At 39.1% G+C, this 9,354-nt stretch overlaps 1 protein-coding gene across 1 annotated transcript; it reads left to right on the top strand.

Annotated features, from left to right (window-relative positions):
• The first annotated feature begins 2,095 nt into the window (after positions 1 to 2,095).
• Positions 2,096 to 8,457, top strand: fhdc4 (FH2 domain containing 4). The gene is made up of 12 exons (XM_015951366.3): positions 2,096 to 2,201; positions 2,907 to 3,275; positions 4,956 to 5,017; positions 5,536 to 5,638; positions 5,740 to 5,825; positions 5,908 to 6,008; positions 6,096 to 6,166; positions 6,255 to 6,362; positions 6,457 to 6,527; positions 6,606 to 6,723; positions 6,807 to 6,971; positions 7,055 to 8,457. Exons 2-12 carry the CDS (start codon positions 2,934 to 2,936, stop codon positions 8,315 to 8,317), a joined length of 2,490 nt encoding a protein of 829 aa, XP_015806852.1. The 5' UTR covers positions 2,096 to 2,201; positions 2,907 to 2,933; the 3' UTR covers positions 8,318 to 8,457.
• Positions 8,458 to 9,354: the final 897 nt, after the last annotated feature.

Genomic DNA, 9,354 nt, shown 5'->3' with positions numbered 1-9,354 from the left:
TTCCCTGTGAGTCCATGAATGTTAAGTGACTGTGTGATGTGGATCTATCAGGATTTTGAAATCCTAGAGTTTCACCATTATTTTTTATCAGAAGTGAATGCAGGAAATGGGTGTAGGAGATTATTTTTATGTTCAGCCAGCATGAAAAACTCAGTGATTCATTATAATCTGACATAATTTTGAAAATATGGTTTTTCGGTGTTCCACACCTTTAACTTTTACAGTTTGATGTATTAAAATCTTAAACTGCATAATTAATCTCAAATTACAGCCAGTAAAATCACATGCACTTTAGATTGCTGTACAAATGTCAGTGTCCCTTTGAATAAAGAATGTACAGAGTTAGTTTTATTTATTCACTTGTTTGTAACACAATGTATGTTATGGAGGTTTCTTTTAAGGCTGTAGTCAGCTGATTGTGTTATTCTTGTTCTGCATTTCCAATAAAGTGCTGGTCGTTACATTTCATCGAACAGTGTCGTTGACTCAGATTTGTCGTGATGGAATGTGGAAAACATCAATAGTTTAAACGATGATACAAAATAACGAAGGTTTGATCAGCTGTTATGTTTGCTATTTCCTCTTAATTACACATTTCAGGTCAATCTCTGATCATAGCATGATATTTTTATAATTCACACTCTGTTATCAACAAAAAACTTCACACTTCATTTAGAACAGCTACATTTTATTTGGTACTAACTTGTGATAAACTAATTATCTCAGGTTTGTTTCAGTAAGCTGCTGCAAACTGAAAATGCTCCAAAAAGTATTAAATATAAACAATGCATTTTCACAAAACAAGTGAAAAATATGCAGTTGCTTGTTATGTTTTTGTGTATATTGTAGTATTTTTTCTTCAGTTTGCTATTGATCAGGCATAATGTGATTTAAAATATCAGAATGGGAATATTGGCCATCTTCCAAAATGTTAAAAACTGCATGTTTTAAAAATGTCTTGTTTTTTTAAAGCAGTTTTAATGGCAAAGCCTCAGATGAACATACTGTAGAAAGAAAAACAATAAAAATAGTTCTGAAAAAGTAACAATTTGAAGAATAGCCCAAAAAAGCAAATCCCAGTTTGCATCTGAACTTAATTGTTTACTTTATGATAATAATATAATGTATATAATAAACTATTTTAAGGCTTGAAATCCCTTGAGATATTTGTGAGCATGCTTCAGACTCTTATTTTGAAGGATTTAAGGAAGTTCTCACTGCGGAGCCTGCTGCGAAAGAAAACAACCTTGAAATCAATACGTTTTTTTTTTTCGTTTTTGTAATACATGTTTTTTCTTATCACACTCATAACCATTTTTTAACAATGCCAATAAAACAAAGGCTTTTGCCTTTCTTGAATAAAACTGCAATCAATTTTTTTCTGGACATTTCAACTTAATTCTGAAAACAATGTCCATTTATTTGTTGACATTTCTCGACACTTTATATTTTTCTTTGTCACAGAATAAACATTGTTTTCTTGAGTGAAAGAAAGACTCAAAGATAAAATGTTTTTAATTCTGTTTTCATTTATTTTAATCTGAAGCCGTTCCCTAAAAACACGTGTTGCACAAACACCGGGTTCCATACAACTCAAAGCTTCAGTCCTTTCAGGCAACGTTGCATTCTTATTTTTAGTCTGCAGAGCTGTCCAAACATCAGTCCAAACTAGCGGAAAGCAAAACAGGGTTCATTTTCAAAATAAAAGCTGGTTTTAAAGTAAAATCCAGCTAGCGCTCACCTTCCATTAAACAAACAAAAAAAGTCACCCTTACAAAGTTACGATTGGTGTTTGGTTTTTATTGGGTTGCTGAGGAATTGATGGGCGCTCAGGCATCCCTAAAACAACCCCAACCCGCCTCTAAATAGCTCCAATCAATGGGAATTCCGATGAGAGGATCAGGAGGTCCGGATTCCGCTCACATGAGTCGTGACCTGACAGCTGGACAGAGAAGGCAGCTCTGTCACAAACTCCTGCCAACATGCCGATACCGTAAATCGGGAATCAAAGGCAGATTTGTTGGTGCTGGGAAGGTGTGGACTAACATGGAAAGAAATGACTTACCTGGGTGTGTCGTCAAACCCGCAGGTAATTTCGACACTCTCTCCATACTATATCCTGGCTGACGTAACTGGTGTTCCCGAAGTTCCAACAAAAGAGTAAGAAACGAAATGGGACTTCTGCTCACACCTATTCACACGTAAGTAATCTTTTACGTTTCATGAGAGTTTCTGAACAGAAATAAGTTAATGCTTGTTTTAGGTTTTAGAGTTGGTGCTGAGGAAAACATGGACAGTGAGAATTAAGGGTGCTTTTTTTATCACACAGAAAACTAAAGATGTTTTCTATTTAAAGGGTGATCACGTGTTCGACCTTCGTTATTTGTCTGACACAAGTAACAAGTTGTAGATAAGAGAATTGTTGTTCTAAGATAGACTAGAATTTAATGCCATTTTTGGACGTTTCAGCAGTTTTGTGTGAGGTTTATTCAATGGTACAACTTTAGTTAACTTTAAAGAAGTTTATTAAACACTATTGAACCCTAAAAAATTCTATATTCTCTAATAAGCTTCCAGTTAACCTCAAATGTGCCCCAACTCTAGCAACATTTAAATCAAAATGGAAAACACAGATGTTTTCATCTGCCTTTGGCAATAACTGATTAGATTTGTAACATAGTCTTTTATTTTTCTGAAATTGTGTATTTTAATTTTAAACACATTGTGTTATTTTATGTTTTTGCTGTTTATTTCACCTGAAAGCACATTGCATTGCCTCTGTGTAATGTGCTATAGCTCATAAATAAAACTTCCTTTCCTTTTCAAACACATTTAAATAGTTTTCTAGTCAAAGTAAACCTAACATTTAACTGGACATTTGTTAACATTCCAGTTTGTGTTCATAGGAGCTCCCGAGGCCATCTAATTTAGAGATGCAGTCAGTAATTCCTTCTGTTCCACCACCACCACCACCACTTCTTCCACCTCCACCTCCTCCACCACCACCTCCACCCCCTGGACTTCCTCCATCCCAACATGGACCTGGCCTCATTGGCCGGCGGCGGTCCAGGATGCGCAATTTCAACTGGGAAACCCTTCCCAAACACAGTGTAATGGGGAAGCACAACATCTGGACCGCTGATAAGACAGATGGGAAGTATGAGCTGGACACGGATCATATGGAGGAGTTGTTTAGCCATAGTCAGCAACAGCTCAAAGGCCTAAACCATCCAAGTGTCAGAGGGCAACCACTTTCTGGTCCAGGAAGGGAACTGGTGAGCAGTTTTACACCTCATCACCCATAAATTCAACAGATTGTTACATTATTAAATCATATTTACAATGAAATATTGAGATACCAAAACATGTTATTTTGACCCCAGTTGATTTTTCTTTCTCAAGGTGAGCGTTGCAGATCCCAACAAACTCCTTTTGTAAAATGGTCAAGCACTGCTGCATCAATCATTTACAAGAACTGACATAAAGTCACTGGCTTGGCTCATCATTAAAAAAAAACAAAAACAAAAAAAAAAAACAAATAAATTTAGACCGACCACAGCAGTAGCAAAAGATTTAGCTCTGCAGATCGGTTTAGCCATGCTACACTGTAGGCTCAGCAGGTCTACCATTGGTCTGGACAATTTTAGGTTCACACTTTAGGTCCACACTATCACAGCGGTCTGTTTGTAAAGAAAGTTTGGGACAGGCTTAGCACCAGAGCTGCAATGAAGAAACACTACCAATGCGGCATTGGCTCAGGAACGGAGCTCACGTAAAACATCTTTACCATCAACTTTGGACAATTAAGACTGGGGCTTTTCTTTGAGACTTGAGCAGATCGAGGTACTTACAAATCTACAGAACAAGCTAGCTTTTAAACACAAATGCGGTCATGGAACACTCACCCCTCCCATCGGCTACCATCTCTGGGCCACAGCCGCCGGAACCAGTATTCCCAGAGGAAAAGAGATGGTGTTAAACGCCATTTGCCGTTTCTCGGTCCAAACATATTTTTTTCCCCGTGACTTCAATAATTTTTTTTTTCTTTTTGGGTTTCTCCTTCTCTGACGTAATTGAGCAGAGAACCTCTCACACCAGTGGTGTTCTGTAGCTAAATGCATGAGCGTGCAATGAGTGGAAGACCCAGGAAAGTACGGAAGTGCAGAGATGCCAACAACTGGATGGTCCATTCGTTGGTTTCGGTCTGACTTGGTTATTGACTGAGGTTTTTAGACACATGCAAGAGAACCACTTTATTCATTTCTTTCATTTATTTTTAATCTCTACAAAACATTCATAGCTATACTATGTTAGAAAGTTGTTTAAAGGCATGAAATGTTTTAAGCAAGCAACAATGTAACTGACTGCCCAGTCTAGTTACAGTAGATACGGATATATGACGTTGCTCTGATTGGTCGTAGTGCAGTCCAATTGCGTGCATAGACTGTAGATTCTGTTGCACAACCGAGTTCTGTCCAGCATACCTTTTTGCAAAAATTCAAACCATTTATTAACACATTGTTTGACCAAAACAGCAAAAAAATGAATAAAAGAAATGCATTGTATGTAGCAACAATGACCAACTGAAAACAAGGGTGGAGTCTTGCTTTTCTAATTTGTTGACCAAAGGAAGGCATAATTGTGTCCTTAAAAATAGACTCGTGCTGCTCTCAGTTGTCACTATTGATGTAGTAAACAGTATGTTTGTCCTTAATCATCCCAGTTCAGTCAAAAATGTGTTAATTTGATTTGGTTCTTGGAAAAATACACTTAATAATGTCCAAAATATGTTTTTATCTGTCTCCACACTGTTCAATAGCCAGCTCAGAAACTCGTTAACCTTTGGAATCAGCTGTCTCATTAGGAAAGTCGAGGTGTTTGTGATAAACAAGATGCTTCACAGGCCGATACTGAACTGATGATATATGTGGGCATCTGTGTCCTTTCCTTTCCAGGTTTCCATCCTCAGCTCCAAGAGGAGCATGAACATTGGAATATTTTTGAAGCAGTTCAAGCGGTGAGTCAGCGGTGTTTGTGGCTTTGCGCAACATTTTCTTCATGTTACAGTGCAAAAGGGCTCCTGATGAGGCAGATACAGTAGGTTGGTCTGCCACATGGCTGCGTTATACTGACAAACCTTTGAGAGGCGACGTGTCCAAACATGCTGGATCTGCAGGGTGACGTCTCTGGTATTCAGTTCAGATTGTCTCTGTAACTGAACAGATTTGTTAACATAATGTTCAAGGCTGTTTGGCAACCGCAACACATGCAACAGGAAGTCAATAATCTCATAAAACATTTGCAGCTCAACTGATAGAAAAGTCAGCAACTCAAAAATGAAAAAATATTCATTGATTTTGTGCATTTTATTTTTTTTCCAGAACATTTTTTGTTGGATTTTTGGGTTTGCAGAGCATCTAGAACAGGGTGGGGCTTGTTACTGTCTGAGGCCAACGTTTTTAAAGTGCACATCACATACTGTGATTGTGATTGATGTTGACTGAATCCTTCCTGTGTCTCCACCTTCATCCTCAGGCCTGTGAAAGACATGATCCAGGACATCAGGTCAGGCATGGCTCTCCGTTTTGGCACAGGGAAACTACAGGAGTTGTGCAGGTTGCTGCCAGATGAAGGGGAGGTATTCGAGTCAGCTTTTTTATCTTCAGTTCTTTGTATTTTTTATCTGAGAATAGCAGCTCAGATTTATAATTTGCATTATTTTGTCTTTCCTGGATGCAGGCAAAGCAGCTGGTTGGTTTTAAGGGGGACCCAGCTGCTCTTCCTGAAGCGGATCTATTCATGCTAAAGCTGGTCCAGATTCCCAGGTAAGCATCCTGAAATTCCAATAATGGTATATTTTAGTGATCTTGATGCTCTTCTAGTGAGATGATGGCTTTTGTTTACTAGTTATGAAGAGCGTCTGAAATACTTGGTGTTGAAAGAGGAATTTTTCCCCCTCATGAATGAAATGAGAAAATTCATTAGCACTCTGGCAACTGCTGGACAAGGTATGTTTGATGTCCTTGCAATATTCACGAGACTTGAGCCAGATAAATCTTTGAATGTGGATTTGAACACCGTGTCATTTCTGTTAGAGCTGTTAGAATGCGAAAACCTCCATTCTGTCATCCGCTTGGTACTGAAGACTGGAAATTACATGAATGCTGTGAGTGTTTTTTGTTATTCAGGAGTATTGAAGGTATTTATTTCTTCCTTTATGCATATTTGATGTAAAGCGTTGTGTTTATTCACAGGGTGGCTATGCAGGCAGTGCAATAGGCTTCCGAATGTCCTCTCTGCTGAAGTTGGCTGATACCAAAGCAAACAAACCTGGAATGAATCTGATGCATTATGTTGTGATGGCAAGTCATCTTTAATACTTCCATTTGATTGCAATGAAGCCTTGTTTTTATGCATTAAAGTCAAATGTGATCATTACGCATTTTAACCACACAGCAAGCTGAGAAGGCAGATGGAGCACTGCTTCAATTTCCAGAACAACTCAAACACATCGAAGCTGCAGCAAGGTAGTCGTTTGATGGCATCTCAGTGTAATTTAGAAATCTGCTGTAGATTTGTAATATTTATTATTTTGAATGTTCTAGAATAAATAAAGGCGACATTGACGCTGAATTTGAAAGGCAGGTGAAGAAAATCCAAGACGCCAAAACAAACACTATGAAACATGAAGATTTAAAGGCACAGATGGAGGTTTTTCTTCAGGTGAGGATCGCTGTAGGTGTACGTTAATGTGAAACTTAATGATCAAACAAACAGGCAAACTTCTTGGTTTGGGCTTTGTTCAGGAAGCCCAAATTTGCCTGGAGGAAGTAGGAGCCGATCGGGAAGAACTGCAGTCAGCGAGCGACTCTGTGGCCGAGTACTTCTGTGAAGATCCTACGACTTTCCGACTGGAGGAATGTTGCTCCATTTTTCACTCGTTCTGTGAAAAGTTCAGGCGAGCCATGAAGGTAAATTCATATACTGGTGTGCTTCTCATCCAGGCTAAAATAAACTCTTGTCTTTATTCATTATTATGTTACTTTCTCTGCAGGAAAACAAGGCGAGAGAGGTGGCAGAGATCAAGCGGAAACGCATTAATCGATTCGATAACACGGCCAAGCGCAGATCCACTGCTACCTGCTCCAGCAGAGACAAAGACATGGATGGTATTGCATTAGAATATGCGCTCCAAAACATTCTTACGGATCACATGTTTAAAAAGAGATCTGCAAGGAGTTCTCCAACACAAGGAAGCCCCAGGAACGGCAGTCCAGCCAATGGGAGCCTATCAGAAGTCGGCTCACAGTTAAGTCTTCCCTCTGAAAATCAAAAGCATCGAGACATTTTCAGAACCAAGGACATGTGCAGAAAAGAGTGGAACTCAGCAGCTGAACTCACAGAAACATTTGCAGATAAGTCACGTTTTGAGGAAAATAAAGCAAAATATGACAAAATCCACGATGAAGAGATTAAAATGATTAATGAAGAAAACTCTAAGGGCTCGATACAACCAGCCAGATTAACTACAAGCATCATCTCCACAATCAGGGCTTTCTCCGTCACTGCCGAGGGCGATGAGGAGGATGTGCAAGACAACAATGAGGAGGAGGCGCAAAAGTTACGTGAAGCATCCAAGAAGGTGATGCTGTATCAGAAGAGCCGTGGCAGCACCTCTTCAGCCGAAAACCCTCCGGAAAATCTGAAGTCTCCCGCTTCAAAGTCCACTTTGTCTCGTCAGCTGACCTTTGATGAGGAAACACAGAGGTACTCTGATGACCCGACCAATGAGGATCTGGTTAAATTTTTGCTCGGCTCGCAGACTTCCTCAAAACGCACCCCCGTTCGCCGACACACCATGCCTACGAACGTGGCTCAAGAGAAGGAACAGCAGTGTAATCAGAGGAGTCGGTCAACCGCTAAAAGTCCAAATCATTTGGCACAAGTCAAAGAATCCCAGCTGAAACAAGCTGTTGGACCAAAACCAGTCTTTGATTTTAATGACGCTTCTCACTACCTTCAAAAGTCATGTGGTCAAGACCAGAGTTCCTCATCAGCTGGAGAGAAAAGTCAACCAATGGATTCTTCAATCTGTGTTTCAGATGGGGGGTTTCGGGAGCTAATCCGAGAGGGTGAATCAATGGAGAGTGCAGGCAAAGACCAGCAGATAAACAATGAAAACATTCTTCCTCAGACCTCGTGGTTTAAGTCCGAGAACCCTGGATTTTTCTTTAACTTCCTTAAACGCCTTGGTGATTTGGGCAAACAGCCGCACGGCAGGGAGGCTCTTCACAAGGGTACCGACTCCAGTGTGTAGGCGCTCCGGACCTGTGGGAATTAGATGAAAATGTAATATGTAGCTTTTAAGCTTCAGTAATTTACATGTTATTTAGAATCAGAGTTGAATTAAAATAATATATTAGTGAGATGTGTTTACTAATGGTGACAGTTTGCTGATTTTATTTAAAGGGAAGAGTTGCAGGTAGCAATTTGAAGACTTCTTTTAAGGAGGTAGCTTGTATTTTATACCACTAGATGGCAGGTTTGACAGTAAGATGAAAGAGGAGGGTGTGTGTGAGTGTGTGTGAGGGAAGTTTTGTGAAGGCAAGCTGTATGTTGTTGAATATCAAAAGAAAGATGGGCAAAGTCAGTGTTAGAGGTTTGTTTTTGCTGACTGTGTCAGAACGTTGGATAACGAGGAAGTGCCAAAAATTTGGTAAGTAAGAAAAAAAAAATAAGAATGTGCAGAGGAAGTGTTGAGATTGGAGATGAGATTACAGCATAATCTGTTAAAATGACTTGTTTTTATATGATTATGTACAATTTTGATAATTTTAAAAAAATGTGTACCATGATCTGTGTATTTCCATTCTGATTTGTTGAATTCCCGGTCTGTTGCTGCAGATTTGCAGGACCTTTTGTGTTTGTTTTCACTGTGAATTCATCCTTTGTTTTCATCTAATATGGGTCAGTGTTACAAAGGCTTCCTGTGTGTGAACAGAGCTTAACCACGGAGAATCTGTGGCACAATTCTGATCCTAAAAGAACTTGAGAATATGTTTTTATTGTTGACCTTTGAACAGCACAGCTCAGTTATTACTGTTAGCTCGATGGAGGAAGTCTTCCAGTGCATAAAATAAATCAAACGTTAATTTAAATATCCTTAAAAAGTTGGAATCACTATAGTTTTTAAAACTTGCATTAATCCAACCAAGAGAAGACCAAGTATGACCATGGAAATAAGATCAGATTGCTGCAAATGTTGTTTTGAGACAAAATGTTTTTTTTTCTTCCAGTTTATGTCAAGTTAAAAAAAGGGGCCCAGTTGTGTGTTCGGAATGTTTTTATGACTGA

This window comes from Nothobranchius furzeri, chromosome 13 (genome assembly GCF_043380555.1).
Source record: "Nothobranchius furzeri strain GRZ-AD chromosome 13, NfurGRZ-RIMD1, whole genome shotgun sequence".
NCBI lineage: Eukaryota > Metazoa > Chordata > Actinopteri > Cyprinodontiformes > Nothobranchiidae > Nothobranchius > Nothobranchius furzeri.
This window is presented reverse-complemented; position numbering and strand designations above follow the sequence as displayed.

What these genes read in the sequence shown, in the direction of transcription:
- fhdc4 (XM_015951366.3), top strand. Translation starts at nt 2,934, where the DNA reads ATGCAGTCAGTAATTCCTTCTGTTCCACCACCACCACCACCACTTCTT. An exon ending in TGCTGCCAGATGAAGGGGAG is followed by an intron (nt 5,639 to 5,739) that starts GTATTCGAGTCA and finishes TCCTGGATGCAG; the next exon opens with GCAAAGCAGCTGGTTGGTTT. An exon ending in TCTGGCAACTGCTGGACAAG is followed by an intron (nt 6,009 to 6,095) that starts GTATGTTTGATG and finishes CATTTCTGTTAG; the next exon opens with AGCTGTTAGAATGCGAAAAC.